Source organism: Cricetulus griseus (assembly GCF_003668045.3).
Source record: "Cricetulus griseus strain 17A/GY chromosome 1 unlocalized genomic scaffold, alternate assembly CriGri-PICRH-1.0 chr1_0, whole genome shotgun sequence".
Classification (NCBI taxonomy): Eukaryota; Metazoa; Chordata; class Mammalia; order Rodentia; family Cricetidae; genus Cricetulus; species Cricetulus griseus.
In genome coordinates this window covers 198,911,395-198,937,969 of record NW_023276806.1, presented here as the reverse complement: position 1 = coordinate 198,937,969, position 26,575 = coordinate 198,911,395, and the positions used below count along the sequence as shown (strand labels likewise).

General features: G+C 50.0%; 1 protein-coding gene across 1 annotated transcript in view; it reads left to right on the top strand.

Moving 5' to 3' along the window:
- Positions 1–21,121, top strand: part of Snd1 (staphylococcal nuclease and tudor domain containing 1) — a 399,500-nt gene extending 378,379 nt beyond the window's left edge. The window contains exons 17-24 of the mRNA XM_027391329.2: positions 6,303–6,491; positions 12,293–12,434; positions 15,435–15,591; positions 16,528–16,597; positions 17,369–17,482; positions 19,108–19,311; positions 20,367–20,411; positions 20,525–21,121. Coding sequence (XP_027247130.1) covers positions 6,303–6,491; positions 12,293–12,434; positions 15,435–15,591; positions 16,528–16,597; positions 17,369–17,482; positions 19,108–19,311; positions 20,367–20,411; positions 20,525–20,590 — 987 coding nt within the window. The 3' untranslated portion in view covers positions 20,591–21,121. The remainder of the gene's footprint in view (positions 1–6,302; positions 6,492–12,292; positions 12,435–15,434; positions 15,592–16,527; positions 16,598–17,368; positions 17,483–19,107; positions 19,312–20,366; positions 20,412–20,524) is intronic.
- The last annotated feature ends 5,454 nt before the right edge of the window (positions 21,122–26,575 follow it).

Below are 26,575 nucleotides of genomic sequence, written 5' to 3'. Positions count from 1 at the left end.
TAACCAAGCTGGACAGCTTCTGCATGGAACCAACCCAGAGATGGGAGAAGAGGCATTTTCATGTTGCCCCACTTAGTGCACAGATCCCCCTCTCCTTGTTTTATAGTTAATGAAACAAGTCTAGAAGAGGTTTTTGTTTGGCCTGCCCCAGAGTTCACAGCTAGTGCAAAGGGTTGAACCACAGTCCTTCAGATTCCCAAATCCATGTACTTTCTAATCCCCCACAACCCAAGCAGTAAGTATTTCCAAGCTCTGTGAAGATGTTGAGTATATTTTAAAAAGCTGCATTCCATGATTGAACTGACATTCTAGTTGTACGATGAAGACATTTGAGAATGAAATAGGTGCTCCTGCCAGGCAGCAAAGAAAGTGATGGTGATAGTGGCCATGAGGAAACATTTATATACTAACACTCTTTGTGTGTTTAACATGTTTATATTGACTCATTTAATCATAATAACAAGCCCTCTGCGGTAGATACTTCTGAAATCCCAAGCTTCTAGCAAGGTTTGTTGTTTGTTTGTTTGTTTTTTAAGGTATGGAGAAGTGATTCACCAAAGTGCAAGCAGGTAGTGGGTGGATTTGAACTCAAGCCACCTGTCTCCACAGTCCACATTCTTAACCTCTGTTCTACACTTAGCTCCCTAAAAGCCAGAAGAAGCAAAGTGATTCCCCACTTTGTATTCATAGGCTGGCCTTTTGCAGGTGGGGCCAGAAAAGGTGATGTTGAAGCCAAGCAGAACACAGGTCACTGAGGCTGGTCTAGCCCAGGTGTTCAGCAGCCACAAATCCTACAGTCACTCCACCAGCGTCAAGGGCAGAGGCCTAGAGGTGCTGTCAGAACAGCAAGTAAGCCAACCCCAAAGTGTCTTTTGACTCCTGACTCTAATCTTCAGCTCAGCTACCCACCCCAAGCCCCTTAGAGTCTGACCGGAAGTACTCACCTCCCCCAGAACTATATCCCCCTAGGTCTCAGCTCTGTCATACACCCAACAGGAGACTGAGGAGCCACCATCTGTCTGCTACATATGTATACATACATGTACCCCGAAGTACTCCAAGACCATGACTACCCGCATGTATAAACAGCAAATGCCTACTCCCAGAGTACAGCAGTCCATAGCTATCACCTAAGATCTGAGTTCCTTTATGTCACCTGCATTGTAGTAGTCCTCCCACAGAAACTATTGAGTCCAAATCAATTTAGAAACACTCCAAGATGCCGAAGAGACTGTATCAGATAGCTTTTTGCAGTTTACACGGCACTCCGTGGATAAGATCTCCAGTTAATGCTTGCAATCGCCAGTTGGGCAAGAGGAAGTTTCTTGTGTATTTCACAGGAATAAATCTCCAGTAGCTACTGTCTGTAATTTGAGGCAACTTGTAAGGAATAGATAGCTCTCCCTACAGAGATCTATATGTAGTCAGGCCTCATCATTTGCAGGTTTTGTGTTTGCAAATGTACATGCTCACTAACCCCAAGATCAATTCCTGTGCTCTTGCAGTCATTTGTAAACATGCAGAGGAGCAAGAAGCTTGAATTACTTGGCAGGCACATTCCTAGCTCAGGTTGAACAAGGCAATACTGCTGCCTCCTTTTCGACATAGGATCTCATGAAGCTGGGGGTAGCCTCAAATTTGCCATGTGCCTGAGGGTAACCTTGAACTTCTGGTACTCCTTCCTGCACCACCACCACCACCTCACAAGTGCTATGATTACAGTCATAGGCTACAATTGCCTAGCACTTCGAGGCTTTAGTTTACTATTTACTTTTAGATGGGGGTCTTGCTATGTAGCCCTACCTGGCCTGGACCTCTCTGTGTAGACTAGGGTGGCTTAGAACTCAGAGATCTGCCTGCCTCTACCTCCCAAGTGCTAGGGTTAAAGGCAGTGCGGTACATCTAGATAACTCCACCTTCTTGTTTTAGCTCTCAGAGTATAAATAATTGTTCTTTGTGATCTGTTTAGTGTCTTGAGTTTTGAGGAAAGCAATTCTTTTTCTTAGTAATTTTTGTCATGGAAAATAGTCCCAAGCAAGAGTGTGTCAAGAAAGCTGGGATATATCTTAAAGAAAAAATACATGTTATATAACTGTCATTCAGACCTGACCTCTAATGGTGCTGAGAACTCAGCATAAATGAATCAGTGATATGTATTAAATAAGGTGTTTTTAAAAACAGAAACACATTTAGACCAAGGTTAGATATTTGACAAACAGGTAATGAGACTCTGAGATTCCTGAACCTTTTTTTCTTTGTTAATTTTAAAGAAAGCATCTATTTAGCTATTTTATATGAATTGGTGTGAAGGTGTCGGATCCCCCAGAACTGGAGTTACAGATAATTGTGAGCCACCATGTGGTTGCTGGGAATTGAACCCAGGTCTTCTGGAAGAGCAACCGGTGCTCTCAACCGCTGAGCCATCTCTCCAGTCCCCCTAAACCTTTTATTCCCTCTAGGAATAGTGGTCCAGTATTTTCTAATTCAGTCTTCATGGTCACTTTATAACACTATCCTGGATAACAACACTGGAGTGTGCGGGCTGAAGCTGCAGCTCAGTGGTAGAGGAATAGCCTAGCACGCAGCACATAGCCCGGGACTGATTCCCACCACTGTAAGCAGAAAGAATAAAACCAGGCATGGTGGCATACTCCTGTAATTCCAGCACTTGGAAGATAGAGGCAAGAAGATCAGGAATTCAAGATCATCCCCAGCAACAAAGTGAATTTGAGGCCAGCCTGGGCTTTATGGAGAGCCTGCCTCAAAACAAAAAAGGCATGTCCCTATGTAGTCTGTATTTTTTTCTCTCTCCCTCTCGTCTCTATGAGCGTGTCTGTTTTACACAGCTGCCTGTGTTGCCCTTGATAGACCTTGAACTCCGGGGCTCAAGTGATCCTCCTGCCTCAGCCTTCTAAATATTCTAAGTAGCTAGAACTGTAAACAAACACAGCCATCCCTGACTCCACATCCCTGAGGAGTGTGGGGTGTGTCAGAGTTGGAGTCTAGAGTTAAACAGAGAACTAGAAGTTGTGCAGACATAGAGCCTCATACTGTTACAGTTATGCCACGGATTCCTGGCCTTCAGTCTAGTGGAGAGAAGGCTAGCCATGCATTCCAGTCTGGGAGCTTCTTGCTTAACCCTCCACTTGTAAGGCCCACAACTCTCCATGCCAGAAAAGAGTCACAGACTCCCAGCACCTATCCGAGCCTATGTGTATCCAGGGAGGTAGGGCTGTAGCATGGAACTCGACTGCAGAGACCAGGAGCCAAGGAACAGCAGAGTCTGCAAAAAAAAACAGTAGCCCAGACATCTTCCCCTGAGAGCCTTTGTTTGATTGAGAAATTCCTATGTCGTTGGCAGTTGTAATTAAAGAGGAAACTGAGCCCTATCAGCGACAGCTTTATCTCCTTCTACAACCCCAGATGGAACTGGTGGCAGCACACTGCCCAAGGCCAAAGATTTCTTTCCTCTGCTGCTGGCTGGGCCTAGGGACTTGTCAAGCCCAAGTTAGCACATCGATTGCAGGCAGAAAGAAGCTGGATACATGTGATGTCTGGGTTTGCTTGCCAGGGAGAACCCACTGCTCCTTGGTGGACTGGCCCCAGGTATATCCCCTAGCTGTGGGTTCTCCCTGGCAAGCCCTGGAGAAAGCATCTGAATTCTGGCTTCAGAGAATGTGGTGTCAGTTTGGGGTTTGCCATGTGTAGTGAGGTCTGAGCATGGCACTGTGTAGGATGAGAGAGATTGTTCCTGCCTGGTTGCCTCAGCAACCCATCTCTGAGCTTCTTACATCAGTGCCAACAACCCAGCCCGCTTCGGAAAACCACACTGGCCCACTGCAAGCTGCCTGGGGGCCTGCCAAGCCTGGAGGGATGCTGTGTGGTGGTGGGGGGTGCATCCTGTGTTTTAACATTGAAAAAACACTTGGCTAATAAAACTCTAAAACATGACAGGTCAGAGAAGGAGGAAACTGGTGTGGGCTTGGACTCCATGTTGGCTGGGAACTAAACCAGCCCTGTTTGCTTTTGGCTGGGCACATGTCCCCTGAGCTTCCAAACACAAGGCAGCTAGCCCATCTGTTCTTCTCACTGCCACCCCCCCACCCCCCCAGTTCCTCTGGGACCTACTGCTTCTTGGCCTTAGCCTGTTTGGTAAAACGTGGCAAATTGAGACAGAGGAAAGGTGGTCTTCCACAGTGACACCATGCCCATCATAGTTTTTATCTTGTTGTTGCAGGTCTGATGGCCCCTGCAGCTCACCCAGTCCTCTCCCTGCAGGACACTCAAGTTTGCAGTGCCCTGAGCTATTGAGAGGTGGATCAGAGCATCAACTCTTAAGCACCACTTGCTCTTCTTCACAAGCTTATTGCTAGACTCAGGAGTAAGGAGAAACCTCTTTAGCACCTACCAGGCACTAAGTGCCGATTCTTCCCACTACATGTAGCTCTGCTGAAGAGCTGCAGGGCTCTGTCTGGATGGTGGAGGGACAGGCATTACCTCAGCAGAAAGGGGTGGGGGGAGACACACGACACCTGAGACAAGCTGTGGAGCCCAGGGGAAGGTGCGCTTGGCCTGATGGAGCAGTACACAAAGACAAGTCAAACCACCTGAATTTTCCCGGCTCTGCCCCATCTGACTCCACTTCCATTCCCTTGCCTTGGTTTCCCTGCAAACTCAACAATGAGGCCAGATGGAGTCTGCATAGTATTTATTGTCTTCTTCAGACCCTATGGAACTCTGCATTTCCCCTTCATTGCCACACCCCAATTTAAACAGGCGTTTCCACTCATTAGGAATGGGCCCAAGGAGCAGCATAGTGGAAACGAGGAAAAAGTCAGGGCTCTGCCACCCTGGCCCCTCCCCTTTTACCATGTCTCTTTTGTCTTATCTCCGCCCACCCTGGCCCAGCCACCTCTTTGTACTTTTGTCAGGGGACATTTCCCAACTACCTACTCTCATTCCTTCTAGCTCTCTGCCACTGGCACCAGCTCAGGCTTTGAGAATTCCCAGGTATTTAGACATTCATTTTATTGCTTAATGGAGCTTGAAGTCATTTAAATTAATACAAGTTTTACATTTAGCAGCAAAGGCTTTTATGGGCCCCTCTAGCAAAGGAAGAACGGGGGTCGAGAAAGACTCAAGGAAGGAATTTATCATGGGCCACTGCTTTTGAGAGTTAGGGCCAGGTCAACCTCCCCAAAGGACACTATCCTGAGTCATCCACTTGGAGGAACAGAGTCTGTGCCAGCTGTGGGGTCCTGGGGACAGAGCCCTCCATGAAAAGGGCCTAAGATCCCTCAGGCTCTGGCACAGTATCTGGGCTGTGGTAATAACCCAACCTATCTACTTTCCCTTTTGAAGGATGACCCCTAGGGTCACTCTCCTCCCCCCAAAAACTGTCCAGTATGTAAATGCATCTCTACCACACCCTCCAACCTTACCTGTTCTTTCTCGCCTCCCCTCGCTTTCTGGAAGTCTCTTTAATTACCTCCATTAAACATTAATCCTTTCAGTTCTTCCTGGAAGAATTCGGTCTCCCTTTCCCCAAGGATTATCTTACTTCTGAGGCTGCCTGTATTCCCCACAAGAGCTATGGTGGATGAGGAAGGGTAGGAAGCACCATGTGCGGTCTGCTTCTCACCTCACTGCTGCACACACATGCACAACCAAGAGAGGGCCTCCTTCAGCCAAGGTGCGTCAAGTGCACCCCGGTAGCTCCCTGCCAAAAGGAAGGGAGGGAGGAAGGTGGAATATGAGTCTGGAAGGCTGCCCTCCGCACATGAAGTGGGCCAGCGAGGACGTGAAGAGAAGACAAACACACAACACAGAAAAGCTGGGATCGGGTGACCTGGGCTCTCTGATGGAGACGTTGAAACACAACGTGTATAATTATATACAGTTGGATAGGGAGGCAGGGTTATTACATAAAGATAAAGAAGGCAGGATTTTTACACACAGCTGAACAAGGAGGTAGGTTGGCTAATTTCCATAGGAGCAGTCTTCAGGCTGTAAACATGGGTGGTAGAGAAAGTTACAGCCCAGATTTTGTGCACACTGTCACACTCAAGAAAGATTCTGTCATCCCTCTGAGCCACTTCTGCAAGGCTGAGGCATTGGGGTCCTTGACATCACTGTGCCCATGTCAACAATACATTCACTGAGAGCTTTCTGGTTCTTCCTGCTTCTGCTACATAGAATGAATGTAGAAGTGACTGAGGCTTGAGAGTCTTGGTGCCTCTTGCAACCCTCAAGCATGCAGAACTGTACCCACAAGCTGACACATACCTGTCTTTTGTCCCCAGGTGGAGGTAGAGGTCGAGAGCATGGACAAGGCTGGCAACTTCATCGGCTGGCTGCACATGGATGGGGCTAACCTGTCCGTCTTGCTGGTGGAGCAAGCGCTTTCTAAGGTCCACTTCACTGCCGAGCGCAGCGCCTACTACAAGCCCCTCCTATCTGCTGAGGAAGCCGCCAAGCAGAGGAAGGAGAAGGTACCAAGCATAGCATGTGCTTTTTCTTACCTATTCCTTCCTATATGCCAGAGGGCCAAGGATAAGGTGCCAGCGGAGGCCCCTTTGGTCATAAGCCTGCTACAGGTCTGCAGTGGGCCAGAGCTGCCAGCCTGAAAGATTCCCAGTGGTATCCCAGACCTACAGCAGGATACTGTGGATGACCTTGGAACAGTAGAAGAATTGACCAGGATACCACTGGTGAAGAGCCTGAGGTCTCTGTCAGTGCCCACCAAGGGACTGGGCAGCCCACCTCTGAATTTTCTTCCTGCTGCCCTGTAGGGAAGCAGCCCAGTGAGATGCATGGAAGCCCTTAGAACAGCAGATTTACAGCCTATCCCTCTGTAGACACTGCATTGAAGAGACAAGGGGGGTGGGTCCATAGAAGCTTTTGGAAAGAGATTGACTATTAAGGAACTCTGTGGCTTAGGGGTAGGAGCTGGGCTGACCCCCCTCCCACACTAGCCTGTCTCCATTGACTTATAGCCTGTCTAATAATGGGATAAATCAGCCAGCCACCAATCTGTCAAGGCTCCTCTGTGCTTGAAGAGGGTTTCGTGGGACAGCCATGCTAAACCATAAATTGTTCCAAGAATAAATGTTTCCTTCCCCATAGGGCAAGCCATCTGGCTTGAAATCCACTTCCCAAAGCCAAAATACCTGCCGATAGGAGTTGGGGGCTTTATGGCCCTAATACACCGTATTCTTCTTCCTCGGGTCAAAGCAGCTACCCCCTGGCTCAGGGCCTCCTTCCTCTTTCAGTACTGGACCTAAGGATCTCTATCTTTAGTCCTCCTCTGGGAATTAGGACAGGTGTCACACACTTTGGTGGCAGGAGAACACGGGTGGACAGACTCCATGAGGAGGTGTCCCAGAAACCCAGGCTTGGCATAAGAGACTGTCTGTGGTCTAGAGTAGCTTCGGGGCACCAGAGGAAGTTCCCTTCTTCCTTGCTGCAGTCCCTGCTCACTTTAAACCCCATCTCCTGAGGGTAGTGGGAGAACCAGGCAGCCTTGACTTCCATAGGAAAGGGGAATCTTCCATAGAAAAGGGAAACCTACGTCATCTGTCTGAGGCAGGGGGCTGGGGGTGCAGTGGATCTCCTGTTACAAGGTTGAACTGTCCCAGGATAGATGCATAGAGGGCCAGGTTAACAGCAGTGAGGGCCAAGGCTGCAAACTATAGGTGGCATCTGTGCCTTGGGCACAGTCCTCTTCCACTCAGCACATGAAAAATTCACCGGAGCCTAAAGCTGCCCCCTCAGGTCTGTCCACTAACAGGGGAGACCCAAGAGGTACTTGGATGAGGACAGGAAGTGGTACCTGACCTGAGAGGGCTGGCTAGATTCCTTACCAGATATCTTATTTATGGCAGAGTAGACTCATCTGAAAGAAACCAAGTTGTCATTGTGCTGGTACCACGTGATGATGCTAAGGAGTAATTACCAGTGATTAATTACTTACATGAGCTGCACGTTTTTTATTCCACTCCAATTAAAATGCAGCACACAATTCTCTGTACTGGGCCACCTTCCCCGTGGGTCCCTCTCCTGCAAATCCCAGTCCACTAATGATCCAGAGGAACCAGCCTGGCTTTCCACCTCCCAGTGGGCTGGTTCTGGGGAAGAGCCTTGTCTTCAGAATCTTTCTGTGACTCTCAGAGTTGGCAACTGATGAAGGAGTTTGGAAGCCAGCTGGGCAACAGTAACCTGGATATCGCAGGTGTGCCCAACATTTACCGCTTGTGACCTCCTGGGGGCTGCTTCTGTTACTCAGGAATAAAGATTATGGCTCCTTTACAATGTGTAAATGTTTATATATACAGGCTAAACCAGGAAAGGGAATGCTGAGAGACTATGTGAGACCAGGTGCGTGCAAAACTGTTTGGGCAGTGTGACTGTGAATGCATGCATTAGTGAGTGTACCTATGTGGAGGAAGCTGATGATGTGAAGCCTAGAAGCTACCTCTTCAATACAGACTAGGATCTCAAGCTCAGTCTGGCTACAGAACTCAGCTGCTCCCTGCTGGGTTTTATTCCTCCCTTTGTCCCTTAAGACCCTCCCCTACCTTTACACTTAGGTGTTCTGGACAGGAACAAGGAGGAACTCTGTCTCTCTCGGTCTCTCTCTGTGTGTCTCTGTCTCTCTCTGTCTCTGTCTCTGTCTCTCTCTCTCTCTCTCTCTCTCTCTCTCTCTCTCTCTCTCTCATCCCAGCAGGGCTTTGAACAGTGCTAGATTGACCATTGGTTAGTTTTTATTGAGCTTGGCCTCCCTGCTGTGCTTTGAAGGCCTCTGCCACCCTGGCTCCATGCCAGTCACACCCTTAGAGCCTAGTGAGCAGGGATATTAAATAGGATTTAGATCGGAGAGACTCCAGCCAGTGGATTCCCTGTACACATGTTTCTCCCCTGGCAGGAAGAGGGTCTGGGGTTCCCTGGGAAGAAACACAAAGAAGAGAAAGGACCAAGGGTTCAGAAACCTGGAAGAGACAGCCCCTGCTCCTGGCCAATTCTGACATATTCCTGTGCCCAGCATAATAGGCTCCTTTCCTAATGTTAGCTGCAGCAATGGGGGACCCTAGAAAGCCACAGATGTAGAAGGAACCTGGGAAGATCAGAAACTTGCTTTGCAGAACAGCCTGGAGCAGGAACAGAGGAGGGAAGAGGCTACCATCGCCAGAACTGTGAAAGGTCACTGCAGTGCCTTGCCCCAAGGCAGATCCACCATGATCCTAGCTGTGAAAAAGAAAGCACACTATTCTCCAGCCTGGCCATAAACCCTACCACCATCAGCTCAGGAAGACATCTCCACATTAATACACTCAGAAATGGGCCCAAGATCAGGGGAGAATAATTCTACCAGGCTCCTGGTGTGCCTGGGCCCTGCTGCTTAGTCCAAAAGCACACATCTTGGCCATAGTAGTCTTTCCCCAGATCCTCCCTCTGTCAAGAGCCTGGGAGTGAAGGAAGCCCTAGCTCTGAGTTGTCTGTGTACACAGTTACTGCTCCTTCTAGAAATGGTCATTGAATTTTCCTAGTCAACTTCCCATGGGTCCAGGAAGAGGGACATCCACAAAGATTCCCCCAAACAAGAGCAGATATGTGAACTCCAGAGGCTAAGGCTATGGGCAAGTAGCACCTGTCCACAGGGGCCTTGCCAGTGTGTCTGCCCTTCCTCCTGAGATAGCACCATACAAGGGCATCATCAGACAACGGATTGTAAGACCTTATTCTAAGGGTGATGAGCACACCCATCCCAGCAGACAGGCAAAAAAGACTTGGCATTTACCAGCTTGCCTGGAAACACTGGCTGCCGAGTCCCAAGGAATAGCTGTGTTACCCCCTCTCCCCCAAGAGAAACAAGGAGCCCTCGTGGTGGTTTCACTGTCCAAAGAGTTGACTCCTCTCTCAAAATCAAGGTTCCTTTCCTGGGGATGTTTCTTCACAGCCTCTGGCACCTGCCATTCCATGGGTAGACACCTTGCTTTCACTGTCTTCTCAGCCCAGGAGGCAGTATGTCCTCCCTTGTCCTCCAGCCAGGTGTCCAGCCTGGGGCAGGGGGCATCTGTCAGGCTTTGGTTTGCATCATTGGTGACATCAGCTTGCTGCCCACCTGAGCCTGTGATGAACAAAGCTCCACCCCCTCTCCCCAGGGAGGGAACCCGATGCTGTCGCCTGAGGCTCTTTCACTTGAGGACTCATTAGCAGTTTCTGCTCTCACCCTGTCAGTCTGCTCCAGATTTATCAACACAGCTGAGGAGCACCCTCCCCAACAGCCACAGCCCAGGAAGCAGGGTGGGGTAGCTGGGGGTCTCTGAATCCTCCCTGACCCAGGGTCCTCTCTGTCAGCCAAGCTGAAAGCTAGGAAAAGGAGGCAGGTAGAGAAGAGTAGGCCGAGCAGCAGAGGGGCGGAAAGAGCTGCTGCGGACAACTGAAGCATGGGGTGCTGAGAGGTTGAGGGTGAGAGCTGGGTGCTGCAGGCAGGGAAGACTGCTGGGTCAGGAAGGTGGCTGGCGGAGCCTCCAGCCTGTTTAAGGCAGCGATGACAGGCTTGTTTTAGAGGCAGTGTGAGTCCTATTGATCTGCAGAGTTCCAAGGGCTCTAGAGGGCCCAGGAGCCCAGTCGATAAGAATGACTGGCTGAGTAGACACCTTGCAACCAGAGAAGCCTAGGAAAAGAGCTCAAAGCCTCATTTGAAAGCATTTGACTATCCCTCCACCCCCAGATTCCTCTCATAGAGAACTTGGACCTGTGACTCCTTAGGGGAGACAGAACTGAGCCTTAGCACTCCACTGCCTACTTCTTAGCCAGCCAGGGTTAGGGCTGGTGTATGTCTTAAGTCTCAGGGTGACGGGATGAGAGTAGTAGAAGTAGTGATGAAGACAGATGTTGGCGGCTGGTGGCCAGACACAGAGTACAGCTCCACAAGTGCTACTGTGGAAAGCACTTCTCTGTATAGTTTGGTGGAAAACTTAGGCCTAGGTGAGTCTTAGCCACTCCCATTATCTTCCCCTCAACTCAGAAAGCCCACATTGCTTGCTTCTCCTTTTCATAGAAAGACACACATCGATGCCACATGAAAGGCAGAAGTGTAGGCTTGGGGAATGACCCAAGGAGGTTCCATAATTGTAGCATGCCTGCCCTTCAGCTCCTCCCAGGGGCCACCCAAGATTCTGCTCATTAGCTGATAATGTCAGCGAATGTATGTTAATGTTCTAACCAAAGGAAGCAGACGTGGAGATGGCTTGTTAAAGTCAAACACAAGATAAAGGCTATCAGCCCCCCATGCCTTCTAAGCTCTCCCCATAGCCCTGTGCTGCCTATTGTGTGCCTCAGTCTTCCCATTTGCAAGAGAGAAATAACCCATTACACCCATTCAAAAGGTTGTTGTGAGCTGAAATGAATTGCCACTTGCAGGGTGTTTAGAAGGCGCATGACATTAGTGAGCATGCTGAGTTCTGGCTAATACCTGAACCATTCCTTTTGCTCTGTGAGTGTCTTCACAATGCCTTGTGTGGTCCTGTCCCCATCGGCTTCCTACTGCTCAGCTGGAGAGCTGCCTCCCTCCCGTGCTCTGACAGGCCTCACTACTTGGCTAATCTCCTGGCCGCAGGATTGGACTTGACGCTGTCACGTCGAATCAGCTTCTGAGCTGCTGCAGCTCTGCACAGGGCTTGAGGAAGGAAGGAAGGAAGGAAGGAAGGAAGGAAGGAAGGAAGGAAGGAAGGAAGGAAGGAAGGAAGGAAGGAAGGAAGGAAGGAAGGAAGGGTGCAGAGGGGTGACCAAGCCTTTGAGCTGAGGTCAGCGCAACCTGCTGGCAGTGAGTAGCCCAGAGCAGGGACAGGGACAGAAGGCCACGGGAGTGACCTGCAGAGTGGCCTTGCAGAGCACTATGGGAAGAGAGACAGAGATCTGAAACTAGAGGGACCGAGCAGGCAGCCCTAAGCCAAGGCAGCTCATTGGTGGGAGCCTCATGCTCTACTGTGCATGGGATCACCTGAACATTGGTTTGGCTTTGGTTTGACTCTTCCCCCTAACTTTTTAGATTCTAACTTAACAAGCCTGGGGTGAGATCCTGGGGCCTGTTTTTAATAAGCTTACAACTGCTCCTCATTTCTGCCAGAATCAGACCCTCTATCTACACTAGAACTTCAGAGACTCCACCCCTCCTACTCAGAATCAGCATTGCAGTGACCCCCAAACACTTAACTGAAGGTGACCCCTTTTACCAAAGCCCCCAGTGATGCCCCCCGCAGCCAACCTGTCCTCACTCCCACACCTGCAGGTCTGGGCCCACTATGAGGAGCAGCCTGTAGAGGAGGCGTTGCCTGTGCTGGAGGAGAAGGAGCGTTCTGCCAGCTACAAGCCCGTGTTTGTGACTGAGATCACAGACGACCTGCACTTCTATGTGCAAGACGTGGAGACTGGTGAGTGCCCTTGTGTTGCCGCTGCTGCTGCACAGATCCCAGCATGGCCCAGCCCACCCCAGGGTGTGGGCCCCAGAGCTCCAGACTCTCCCAAGGAACTTACAACTGCTACTGCCCCTATGTCCATCTCCCTGGGACTAAGGGTCACCTCAGAAACCCACAGTGAACCCTGGAGTGGGGGGATGTTGCAGGCCAAGCAGGTCCTCTGAGGACAGGTGACATTACAGATTCATCTGGGTGGCTCTCAGAGACTCTTAGGTAATGCTGTTACTCCCAGACACCCCTGCCAGGGCTGGGCGTGAGGATTTGTTGCTGGAGTGTGTCAGGAATCATGGAGTAGATTGTCTGATGTGCTCAGGGATCCCTACTTCTTAGGGAGGACCAGAAGGTAAGAGTATGTCCCTCTGTCTCTGTGGGGGCTTCTCCTACACAGAGGATAGTATAGAAGTGTGGTGGCCAGTTTCCATGGCAACCAGCAGGCTCTAGGGGAAGCTATCCCCTGGTAGTCTTTGTGAAAGACCTTCTCTCATATCCTCAGGCTGTCTCCCCTCCCCCAATGGCCAGGGTCCCCTGCACAGAGACCTAGGTTTCTAGAGGACAGAGAGTAGCAGTTACATACACCATTCTTACTTCCCCTAGCCTCCCTCCTCTTCATACTGCTGTGGGGTGAGAGGTGGGAGGAATGTCATTGGGAGCAAAGGGACAACCTATTAGAGCCACCTTTGGGTCCAAGGAGTCAAATCCTGGCAGAGGGGTGAGCAGATATGGGCAGCCCCAGGAATAGCAGGATAAGGTTTTTGCCTGACTTCCTCCACCCTAACCCCAGACCTACTCCAAGTTGCCAACAGCCCAGTCTCAGCCACTTCCCCTCTAATGATATTTCCCAGGCAGCTGCTTTGTAGCTGTGTCATTTCACTAAGGAAAACCCCCAGTTCCTCATCCTGGACTGGCTCTGCTTGGAAAGAGAAAAAGTGGAGGAGTGATAAGCCTTGGGGATTCACTTCTGAGGGCAGCCACACTCCTAGTAAAGGGTGGCTTGGTGATTGCCTTGGTGATGAACCCAGAAAGCAGCCAGCCTCAGGACTGGGTAGCATGACAGAAAAGGAGTCTTACCTCATAGGTTAGAAATTGGTCTGTGAGTGAGCAGAGAAACAGCTGGAGTAGTGCCTGGGAGCCTCAGGGAGGAAGTCTAGATAACCCCTGCCCAGGGACAAAGTTCACCTGAGGGCTCCACTAGGAAGGACCACTGGCCCTACTGTGTTCAGAGGCAGAGCTTGAGGGTACAAGTTTCCTATGTGACTCCCTCATGGGAACTCTTATCAGGTTGTCTCTGGCTGCTCTAGAAAGCCAAGATGCTTAGAGAGAATGATGCCCAAGGCAGAAATAGGAAAGAAAAGACTAGGGAAAGGTCACATTCCTAGAATATTGTCACTGGCTTCTAGTGGTGAGTACCAGAGAGGATGCTGCTGTGGCTTTGTTATATCCAGGAAAATAACCCCAGGATCTGTAGCCTCCTGCCTGAACTGTTTGGACTCAAGGCACACCCTCACCCTGTCCCCTTTTTATTAAAGCTCACCTTCACGAAGGGTCTGATAAAAACATTAGCTGCAAGTGTCCAATCAGACCCTATATCAGGACCTCCAGGAGGCTGTGACTGCTGGCAGGAGGCAGGAGCCTGTTTCTTTCTGCTGCATTGGAGCCCAGAAATCCAATAAACTACAAGGAGACCGAGTTTGGGAGCACCTATCAACATAAAGGCTGCTTCCCAATCCCTGGAGCTTGAGTGTCTGAACAAGAAACACTCTGGAGGAGCTCAGAGGCCGCACCAACTAAATGAGTGCCAGGGTCGTGTGTGCACAGCAGCCCAAGAAGAGGACATGTGTGCATATGCACAGATCATTTCAGTATGGTTGGATTAGTAAGCCCCCTCTGTGCACTGGGAATACTACCAGGCCTGTGCAAGTAAACAAACAAGTGAGCTGTGCTCTGTGCCCTGAAGGAGCTCAAAAGCAGAAACATAAGCACAGACAGGGGACTTAAACACTGGTGGTGACGAGTTTAGCCACGATAAACATGTGTTCTGCACCTGTTACAGTGCGGCCTCAGCCCTGAAGGGAAAGAGGAGTGCCACACTTAGACTCCACATCTCTAGCTCCCCCTGACCTATGAGGTGGAAGAGAGCAAAGAGGCCGTGAGGCTCAACTAGAATCTGGGCCAGAAGGGCCATAAAAGGATAGGTCACAGGGGACTGATGTCCAGCAAAGCGTGGGGCAGGGAAGGCACTGCAGGAAGGAGCCAGAGAAGGAACAAGTACTGCCAAAACTGGTCAGGGAGCTATAGGTAAGCAGCAAGGGAGATTGGGCAGGAAAGTGGGGCACTGCCCCCTGCTGAGAAGCGGTAGAAAGGGGAGCCCAACCCATCAGCCTTGGAAGTGCTTTCAGTACCTGTTTGAATAGGTGGGGGCTCCATGTCCCGCTCAATTCCTCCTCCATCTTTCAAGGCTCTGATTCTGAGGTCCTTTCCCATCTGTGGTTATAAGGGATCCATTCTTTTGCCCCCAAGAGATATTGGACAGAATGGTTCCTGCTAATCATGAGATCCAGCCCTTATTCTAGAAGCTGCTCAGCCTTGCTCAGTGTCCATTTTCCTTTCTACTTCGTCAGTCAAGACCTAGCCACAAGAAATATCCCTCAGTGATGTGATACTTCCCTAGGATGCACAGGTCCTGAATTCCATCCCCAGTACTTGAAAAAGAGTTTAGAAGGCCTAGACGCATTCCCCAAGGCTCCTGTGCCCTGGCCAATATATTAGAAAAGTGTGTACATGCAAGGCCCAAGATATAAAGCTAGTCACCAGTTCGCTTTTGAATGTGGCTGGCATGAAGCTGCTTGGGAGCCACAAGGACTGCCCTGCATGGGCTGAGGTTGGCAGTGCTTGGTACCCTCTGGAAGCTCACCCAGGAATGAGGCTCCCAAGTTCACTGCCTTCTTTTTCCTATAGGCACCCAGCTGGAAAAGCTGATGGAGAACATGCGCAATGACGTCTCCAGCCACCCCCCTGTGGAGGGCTCCTACGCCCCCCGCCGGGGAGAGCTCTGCATTGCCAAATTTTATGGAAGAAAGATTAGCACATTAAAACCATGGGAGTATTTGAGATGGTGCAGAGTAATGTCAAAGCTATGGCAGGAAGGAGAGAGACTTGGTAGGTACAAGCAAGATTAGGGCAAGGAGCCCAGAGGCAGATAGGATCTATGCTCATAATTGTAGTGGCCCTGATTTCCAGAAGAGAGAACCAGTCAGCAGCATCCATACCCGAGAAGGACCCTGGGGCACAGACCTGCTTTCTCTGCTGTTAGATGGCAGGCCTTCACACAGCACCCACTTTCTCTTGGGTGGTTGGTAGCAGCCTCTAACAGATCTCCAGGGCATGCCCCTCTGTCAGGGAGAGAGGGTGCTGTCATCCAGCCTCCAGAGATTGTAGGATAAAGTGGTGCCACTCTCCCTTTTCCTGGGGACACCAGGATAGTAAGGCTGGTGACTGATACCCTCTAACCCAGCCCTCACCCCTCAAGGAAGAATGGTGACAGGAGTCAGCTGGCGGTTTGTTCGCAGTGAGCCCTGACCAACCAGCCAACCTTGGACCTCTGCTGTCTCAGATACAAGCAGCAGAACTTCCAGGCCGGAAGAAGGTCACTCGTGTATGATCTACCAAGGGTAGAGCCCATGGCCTTCTCAGGGTGACGAAGTGACTTGGAAGTGTTCCTGCGGCAGCCTCCCAGACAGATCTGCCAGCTAATTACAGCTGCTGTTTAGTGTGCTGGGCTTAAACAGCAGACATCAATCTAGTCATTACTCTTGTTGCTTTATGCCCCAAGGACACATTAATCTGCTCCACATGCTCCCCTTCTCCCTCCTTGCTCCCAGCCTCACTCTGACTCCTATAGCTGCTGTCCTGAGCTTCCTGAGGCTGGGCCTCCTTAGTCTGAAAACTGTCCCCTGTGGCACCCAGAGACCCTAGGCAGGAAATTCTGTGTCCCCGGGGAGATCGGGTTCCAAACACTATCCTGTGAACTCTGACCACAATGCCATTGCAGGTACCGAGCTCGGGTGGAGAAAGTGGAATCTCCTGCCAAAGTGCATGTCTTCTACATTGACTACGGCAATGTGAGTGCTGGGGACCAAGGTGAAAGACAGGCAAGGGAGGGATCACCAGGCACTTGGTAGGCCCCTTGGTCAGGTCCATCTCATCTGGATGGAAGGTCCTGTGTACTGATGGGACATATACAGGCAGGCCCCCTGAACTACTAGGAAGTACAGCTAAATGTGGCCAGAGGCCTTCAAACACTGATAGATCTTAAGGAACTTGACACTGTTGAGGTGTGGCGGTGGCCGTCTACTGTCCTCTTATCCCTCAAAAGAGAAGATATGACCATCTGCTGTCAGAAAGTCCTGGTCTGCGGCCATGCTCTTATTCTGTTATCTGGGAGCACACAGTAAAGAAACATTGCCAGGCTAGAGTGACTTCAGCTGCCTGGGCCAGAACCAGAAGCGTGCCCAGCACTGTCAGGACCCTTCTTAATGTGAGCATGCTAGCCTACGGAATACTAGACTGGCAGCCATAAGGCAGAGAGAAGGGTACTGGAAGGAGGGAGGAATGATGAGGCAAGCCCAGTATCTCCATGATTATCTTAACTAAGGGGAGCCTCCAAGTATGCCAATACCAGGCCCAGAGTGAGCGGGCATGGGATACCAGCTTCCCACCAGCAGTTGGTTTTACCAACTAGAGAAGCCTGGGAGACTAACAAAATGAAACTGTGTCAAACGAGTGGGAGAGGCCCAAAGTGAAGTTCCCAGCAACCTGGTAAAGGGGGTTATCCTGGAAGCAAGGCGCATCACTGGGTATGTGGTGACGTTGTCCTGGTGCTTCCTCAACAGAGAGAGATCCTGCCATCTACCCGCCTGGGTACCCTACCACCTGCCTTCAGCACTCGTGTGTTGCCAGCTCAAGCCACAGAGTATGCCTTCGCCTTCATCCAGGTGCCCCAAGATGTGAGTACAGACCTCATCCTCCTTTCAGAGGGGACTGTCGTAACCATTGCTGCGGCCCTCACAACCTTGCTGGAGAATATGGGAATGTGTTGTGTTGTTTGTTGTTATGGATGGGACTCGGGAGTCGTTAGTTTTGACCCTGGAAATTGAGGGAAGATAACACAAACAAGATGGCATGATAGCAGATGAGTTAGTTCTTCAGCAGTGAGTGGACCTGGTGAGTTAAGTGCCCTGGTGTAGACTCCATCCCATAACTCACTCCTAGGGAGTAGAGGGCAGTGGTCCTGTCTGTCCTGGCAAGAGCTTTTCTCTTTATCTTAGGCAGGGAGGGAAGTGACAGCATTTTGAACCAAAGTGTGACATGGTCAGATATGTTTCTGACAGCTTTGTGCGTGGGGGTGGGGGTGGGATAGACTGGAAGGAAAGGTTGGAGATGGTCCTCCCGTTGTAGGCTAGAGATAAGGGCAGCCAGCCACACCATTGCCACTTGGGGAGTTGGGGAGAGGAGGATGGAAGACAAGTCTCAGAAACATATGGTAATATCAGAAAGATGGGACAAGGCAGAGGTGGCACATAGATGTGTTGCTGTTGGTCAAGGTCAAGGAGGAGCAGTTTGAGCTTGGAGGATCTCCATAGTGCAACACAGGGTTCCGTATGGAAGAAAGATTAGCACATTAAAACCATGGGAGTATTTGAGATGGTGCAGAGTAATGTCAAAGCTATGGCAGGAAGGAGAGAGACTTGGTAGGTACAAGCAAGATTAGGGCAAGGAGCCCAGAGGCAGATAGGATCTATGCTCATAATTGTAGTGGCCCTGATTTCCAGAAGAGAGAACCAGTCAGCAGCATCCATACCCCCAGGGAGCTCCAGCAAATAGGCTGAGGCTGAGGCTTTGAAGAGATGTCTGGTGCTCAGAGCAAAGGTGTGTGAGCAGCATGGCCAGTGCTGCCTCCAGGGACAGGGTACTATATGCAAGTGGAAAGGTAGGAGTCATCACCATTAACTTCCTACCTTTTCATAAAATGTGCCAAAGGGAAAACATCACAAAAGATGTGGTGGGCAAGTGCCACAGGTTGAGCTGGGGAAGCATCCGTGAGGATGGGGAGATGTGTGGCTAGAACCCAGGATGCTAGTATCATAAAGACAACAGAGATATGATGGTGTCAACATCTTAGAGCAAGACTGTAGAAGTTTAGAGGGGCCAGAGCAACAGTCATTGGGTAAATTTTGGGCAGAAAAAGCCACCTTTCCTCAGAGACATCAGACAAGTGGGTAGGGGTCCAAAAGTTGAAGGTAAGAATGGTTTATGTATCCCAGCACTCAGGAGGCAGAGGCAGGCGGATCTCTAGGAGTTCGAGGCCAGCCTGGTCTCCAGAATGAGTGCCAGGATAGGTTCCAAAGATACACAGAGAAACCCTGTCTCGAAAAACCAAAAAAAAAAAAAAAAAAAAAAAAAAAAAAAAGATTTATGTGCAATTGGTTGGGGTAGAAGAAGGGGTCTTCCATGTCCAGGGCCTGTTCATCACTCACAGAGACCTAAAGGAAGAGTCCCAGACTGAGACCCAGGCAGCTCTTGTTTGGCCTTTGTCCGTAGCCCTCACTAACATGGCTATTTCCCTGTCCAGGAGGACGCTCGCACAGATGCTGTGGACAGTGTGGTTCGGGACATTCAAAACACTCAGTGTCTGCTCAATGTAGAGCACCTGAGTGCCAGCTGCCCCCATGTCACTCTGCAATTTGCGGATTCCAAAGGCGACGTGGGGCTGGGCCTGGTGAAGGAGGGACTCGTCATGGTGGAGGTTCGCAAGGAGAAGCAGTTCCAGAAAGTGGTATGTGATTTGGAGAGGGCTCCCATCCCCATCGGGGAGTAGGCCCTTAGCCCATACCCTGCACCGTCGGTTGTGTCACACAAGAGGGACTGGGGACTGTACCCAGAGCCAAAGCAGGGACTCCACCAGCCTCCTGGTCCTGCTGGGGAAAGATAATGGATTTGGGTTTGTTGGGGTTTAAAAAAAAATCTAATTAAAGCACAAATTAATTGGCTACGGGTTTGGCTGAGAATGCAGCTGCAAACTAGAGCAGAAAGTTTCCCTCTCCTGTGCCCCAGTCGACAGGCCTAGGGAACGTTGCCAGTAGTGATGCAGAGGATCAGGACCAGTCTCCCTCCCAGTCCTTTTCTCCAGCACAGAGTCTCCAGGTCCCATTTCCCAGGACCACCCATAGTCATGCAGTAGCCATGAAGGTTCCAAAAGACTGCATCACAAGGCTCCTCCAGCCCGCAGGTCCATATGGCATGTTGGTGGTTTGTGGGTCAGAGGCATTGGCTATCTTAATGTCCTCACATGAGGCCACTCGTAATGGCCCTGATAACCCAGAAATTCCTTTGCTCACATTATGATGATAAAATTTTCTATGATTTCACTCTTTTTTCCCACCATCTGTAATGACAGACCCTACTCCTACTTTGTGACACTTATATTCCAGCATGAGACAAGGAACATGAACACAGCTAAATCAAATCAAATGCCACAAGGCGATAACTGTGGTAGAAAGGGGAAAATGGAAGTCCGGTGCAGAGGGTCAGGTGTGGAATGAGAATTTTAAATGGGGGCCACTGGATGTGGCATCAGACCCTGTTTTATCAGACTCGAGGGCTGGGATGAATAGCCAGGTGGACGTGAAGGGACAAGACCTCAGAGCAAATGGATTAGCCAGTGCAAAGGTGAACAGTCCCAGATAGCTTTGTCCCTGTACACCCTGCAGTTTGCTCTGAGTACTGGACGCCACTGACCTACGCATCTGTAGCAGCATGTTTGGTTGCTCCTAGTTGCTCATTCAAGAGCATCTCCATCTTGACCCCTTCCCATCTTCTTGTGTCCCTCAGATCACAGAATACCTGAATGCCCAGGAGTCAGCCAAGAGTGCCAGGGTGAGTTCTTGCCTGGGGCTCCTGGAGGTGCTGAGTTTGTGAGGTGTGGCCCTGTGGCTCCCATTGGGCCACAGATCCCTGAAGAGCCATGTTCTTTTCCCTCTCTCTCACAGCTGAACCTGTGGCGCTATGGAGACTTCCGAGCTGATGATGCCGATGAGTTTGGCTACAGCCGCTAAGGAGAACTGTGCCTGGCCCCCAGCACTGCTGATGCCAGACCCGTTCCCTCTGCCAGGAGGCGGTTTTCAGTGTCAGACCTGGTTGGGGGAGCATAGATTGGGTCCAGCTTTGCTTCAGTGTACAGAAACCTCCTGTGTGGTGGGTAGCATTGGAGCTGGGGATGGGAGCCCGAGGCTTGCTGGGGCAGACCATGATAGTGGCACTGCCATCCACAGTCTCTCCTGGATGATTTTGTATTTTTATTTGGAGGTTTGTGGGATTTTTTTTAAATTGTCTTCAAATCAGGAAAGAACCATGAAAGACTTTGTCTTAGTGAAGGGGATAATCGTGACATCCAAGGCAGCGATCAGCTGGCACCCATCCCTCCCCCAGACTGCCCTTCTTCCCAAACTCTGTCCAAGTGTTGATTATGTGACTTCTGAGATGTCGGTTCTCAAACTCCAGTGTGTCCACATCTGCCCCTCACCAGCCTGTTCTGTATTTAAAGCTTTTGAGACCCAATAAAATAGAACCTGCTGTCTGCAAAACAACCCTTACTGTCATGGTAGAGCCGCAAGATTAGATTCTTGGCCCATCAGGAGGAAGCCTGGTAACAGTCCTTAAAAGCAAGGGTGCTCACAAACTTCTAGGCAGCCCCTGCCTAGAGGCCTGGTGAGTACCACCGCCACCCTGCAGAAAAGCAGACATCCAAGACTCACCACATGTGACTGTCCTCCAGTTTAAAGTAGCATGGCCTATACTGCTAGATTGTCCCTCGGGTTCATCCACAGCATGAGCCCAGCAACCCCAAAGGAAGTCAAGTGAGGAGTTTCCAGTTCCTGCTGTGAGCTGGGTCTGGTTATTCAGGCTGTAGGAAACTGAGCTTGTCTCAGCTTCAGGAAACTGAGACAAGGAGATCATGAATTTAAGGCCAGCTTGCACTAGAGTACTCAGGGTCACCCTGAGCAACTTAGACCTTGTCTCAAATTAAAAAGTTTAAAAAGGGCTGGCCTATAGCTTAATGATACAGTTGCTTGCCTAGCATACATGAAGCCCTAGGTTCAATCCCCAATACCATTAAAAGTACAAAAAAAAAAAATTAAGATTAGTTTATTATCCCTTTAATCCCAGACCTCAGGAGGCAGAGGCAGATGGATCTCTGTGAGTTCGAGGCCAGCCTGGTCTCCAGAGGGAGTGACAGGATAAGGCTCCAAAGCTACACAGAGAAACCTTGTCTTGAAAAACCAAAAAAAAAAAAAAAAAAAAATTAGTTTTATTATGTATACAGTGTCCTGCCTTCATGTATGGCACACCAGAAGAGGGTACCAAATCTCATTACAGATGGTTGTGAGCCACCATGTGGTTGCTGGGAATTGAACTCAGGACCTCTGGAAGAGCAGCCAGTGCTCTTAACCTCTGAGCTGTCTCTCCAGCCCCCAAAAGTAAAAATTAAAAACAGCCACAAAAGCCCTAGGAGAATAGGACTCTAATAACAGGCACTTCTGAAAGGGATCCCAGTCCCTAGTGAGGAAGGCCTGTTGCCATGAGCTAGCTCTTGCTCTAATAAGTGGTCTCAAATCTTTAGGTTTGAGCTGTGCAGAGCCACTTATAGTCCATAATTGTGGGCTGGGAAAGGCCTAGGCAGTGAAAGCCTAGGCAGTGAAAGGCCCATTACTTGTAGGGAATTCTGAAGGGTGGACAAAGACCAAAGAGAAAGAACCTAAACACTGGCTACCCATCTCATCCCCATGGCCCTGTCTAGACACACACTTTGAGGAAATCTCATGGTGTGACCTTCTGCCTTCTGAGCCAGAGTGATTCTCCAAAACTGCCTTGGATTTTGTGTAAGGCATCAGTGAAAGTAGGCTGGCTCTCCCTCTTAAGTCAGACGCCATCAAAACACACTGGGCAGGCTTCACATGGGCTCCATTCAGAGCATATCTTTAGACAAAGAAAGGTGTTCCTCTTGGTCTCAGGGTACCTGTATGGGATGAGAGGCAAAAAATGATAAAAGAAGCAAGGAGGAAGGTCTGGCGAGGTATCTCAGCAATTGAAAGCAGCTCCTATAGAGGACCCGAGTTCAGGTCCCAACACTCAGGTCAGACATCTCATAACCGTCTGCAAACTCCAGCTCCAGAAGGTTCTGGCTCCTCTAGTTTCCAAGGGCATTGCACTCTCATGGACATACCCATACACCGACTCATACACATCGTTTTTAAAAATAATAAACACATTGGTGGTCTTGGCATGGTGGCATGCTCCCTTAGTCTGAGCACTGTGGAAGCAGAGGCCAAGCTGGTCTACAGAGTGAGTTCCAGGACAGCCAAGACTACACAGAGAAACCCTATGCTGAAAAACAATAATAATACATCTTTGAAAAGGGAAGCAAGGAGAATGGCAGAGAGAAACATGGAGTCGGTCTAACTCCAGGAAGCCCCTCAGGGCTGCTCACAACAAGTCTTGTACTCCTAAACTCAGTCGAGTGAGCTGCATTCCTGTGACTCTTCACAACTTGGGGTGTCCGCCGAATCATCATTAGTGATGGTGACTTATGTGACTCATCACCCCGCTCCTGAAGAAGCCTTCCCGCCCCCAGTAGGCAAGCGTACTTTACCACGGCTTCACTTCGTTTTGGTCTACAGAGAGGAGAATGCCCATCTCACTCAGTTCTTTACCTCCACGGTGCTCCCAGTAAGGCCGCAAGGCAGGGTGCTGTGCATTCACAATGAGCGCAATCGGCAGAGGGGCAAAATGCCAACCCACTCTTTGTAAAAAGGGTCTGAAATCATCTCCCTGTCGTAACAGTTGCCGTGGTTACATCTGCACCCAAGGATAAGCCTTCCTTAGTTTTCCAGTTGAAATTATGCCTGAGCCTTCCCACTTCTTATTTCCTTTCTCTTCCAAGGCTGGTTTAGACAAAGGTCAGAGCAGTCACCAGGTAGGCAGGCTCCGCTGTAAGCTCCAGCCTGCTGTGCCTCCCTCTGCCACATCTGTAGAGCTACTGAGGGCTCTGCTGAGACCACAGAAAGCAAGCCCTGTGTTAAGGGTACAGAACTGAAGGAGACACTAAGCGTGTGCACTGGCTTGTACTGTCTCCATCCATGCTGGCCCAGCATCACTTGCAAGGGATACCAGAAGAGCCCCCAATGGCTCCCCTGCCCCTGGACTTCTAGAAATGGCTTCTTGAGCTTGGAATCATCATTTCTGCTCCCTCCCATTCCTTTCCAGTTGGCTCCCCCAATTGTTCATTCCGTTCTTGCCTCTGCTAGATGGGTTAATACCCACTAAGCACAGCTTTGGGTCCAGCAAATGACAGGGCCATTTTGAGAACAAAACCCAGCTGTGGGAGACCCTGCAGTTTCAAGGGTCTGAGCTCCAGGCCCAGGTGGCTAGAGAAACTTCCCAATGGGAGAGGAGAAAGTTGGTCTGACAGATGGTAGAAGTGGATCACTCATCTCTGGCTTTGTGCTGTGAGTTCCCAGAACTCTGGGGTTTAATGACTGTCAGGGAGATACTGACACTTGAAACACCTTCTCAGTGACCATTATCTTCCTCACTGCTGCACACAGGGCCAGCAAAGAAGGCAGGCCTGAAGGAGAGGGCTCACATAGCCGCCTCACATTATTTATTGGTTTGATTATTTCTACATCCTGGGGAGAGTTAGTCAAATGGACCCCTTTTCTTGCATCAGCCCATGTTGGGAAGCAATAGGGAGGGGCTAGAGAGCTGGTGCCTCAAGAGTGGTTATTGATGTCCTAATTACAAGAGGATGCTAATTTAATTTGAACCTAATTACAGTGCACTACCCTGGGTGGCATGTGTTTTAATAATTAACGTCCTTCAGATGCGTGGGAGTATAATAATATTTACACTAGGTTGGCCAGCAGCCTGGGGAGGCGGGCTGGGGGCCCATACACCACCCTCTACCGGCAGCTTGGCTGCTAGCAGGTGGGGAAGATGGCACATGAGTCTTGGTCCCCTAGTGTCTTGTCATCCTTCCCGAGAATATGCTTGGGTCTCATTTCCAGCCACTTCCTTGACCCAGCAGGCTGCTTCACTCTGCAGGGTGCCACGCTGGGATTCTAAACGCCATCAGACCTGCAGGATCTCCAGGCTTCAGCTCCAGCCATGCTCAGCCTCCCCCAACATCCCAAAGCCACACCAGCAAAGGCCGTTTCTGGCTTCCCTGCCTACCCAAATAGTCCCAGGGAAGGGCTTGTGTGAGCGGATGAGAGGAGGGTAGAAGGAGAGCTACTTGGTATTGCTCCTTCCCTTTTTTGCAGGTAACATATACATGAGAAACACATTCAGAAAAGTTCACAGTTACAAGGGCACAGCTCGAACATGTGAACAGCACCAGCTCCTTTCCAGTCCACCATCCCCCACAGGTGACCTCTCTCTGACCTCCATCCCAATGGATGGTCTTTGTTCTGTGTCTTTGCCTTTCATTTTCACCTGGTTGTGATGTTTTCATTTAGTGGACTCCCACTGTATACCTGTGTGCTGACTTCTTAAACCCAGGAGGTGGCATAAGCAACAGTGTTTGCTTCCTCCTTTGTGTTCTCTGAATTCACTTTGCTTGTTGCAAAGGATAAGCAGTCTGCTGGAGCCGTAGCCACATCAGCCCCTAAAGAGGAAATCTCGTCACCTGAAGGTCTGGTGACACTTCATAAGAGACACATCAGAGTGATGAGCAGAATAGTTCTACGCCCCACCCAAAACCAAAACAGTGTGGTTACCAGCATGATGCCCGCAACCGGCCTTCTAGAAGCATCCAGGGGTGGGGAAGTGTAGAGTCTGGTCAGCTGGGTGTGTAGCTCAGCCATACAATGCTCATTTAGTAGGGGGAGACCCCTGACTCAAACCCCGGCACTGCAAAAAAAGAAGGAAAAAAAAAAAAAAAAAGGAAGAAGCAGGCCACCAGCATGCATGAGAGAGCATGTGCGCCCCTACCAAAAAGTCTCCCCGGGGCAATTTGGTCCCAAGGAATGGCTGGCAGACCCTCTCCATCAGAATCACTTGGGGTGCTCATTAAAATATAGCTGCCAAAAATCATGTCAGAACTATATTGGGGGAGGGGCAGAGGAGCAAAGTCTCCGTCTATCGGAGCAGGAAGACAATGAGCAGTGTTTGAAGTTGACGAAACAAGAGCTGGCATGTTATTTAGCAATAAGATGGTAACCCCCCAGAAGATCAAAAGCGGATGATTAAAAGTGGTTGCCTGTAGATAGCACTACAGGGGGTGGACAGCGCTATTGAATTTCTTAACCATAGGCAAGTGCTTCTGATGCTCAGGTTTTTTATTCATTATCATATAAATATCGTCCCGATCCACTTCACTCTGGACTGCTGCCCCAAGCTGTGTGGGGTGGGGCCTGGGAATCTACTTTTTAACAGGCTACCTCTGTGGCTCTGATGAGTTCTCAAGTTCAAGCATTAGCTATCACTGTCCAGACTCATTTTATAAGATGAGAAAAGAGACAAAGTGACTTGCCCAAGGTCACCCAGCTTATTAATGGCAGGCCCAGGAATAGAAAGTAGCTCTCCTGGCCCCAGGCCTGTGATTTTTCTCTACATCATGGCTCTCACCTTGGTGGATGTCCATCTCCACCAGCTTGACCCCTGGGGACCTGCAGGGTGAGCTGGGGTCCTGGCTGAGTGGGGAAAGCCAGGGTGCCCTTGTCCAAAAGAAGCGGTTCTTCCTGCTGCAGAGCCAGAGTTGGCAAACAGTCCACAGCATGTTCACAGCACCTGCAGCTTGTGTGGAGCGTTGTGGGAACCGGCCCATGTAAAACAGCAGCTGCTTTCCTCACACCAACCAGTAGCAGTCTTAGTGTCTTGGAGAGGTTTTTCTTTTTCTTTTCATGCTTTTTTGTTTGTTTTTCAAGGGAGGGTTTCCTCATATAGCCCTGGCTGTCCTGGAACTCATTCTGGAGACCAGACTGGCCTCTAACTCAGAGATGTGCCTGCCTCTGTCTCCCGAGTGCTGGGATGAAAGGTGTGTG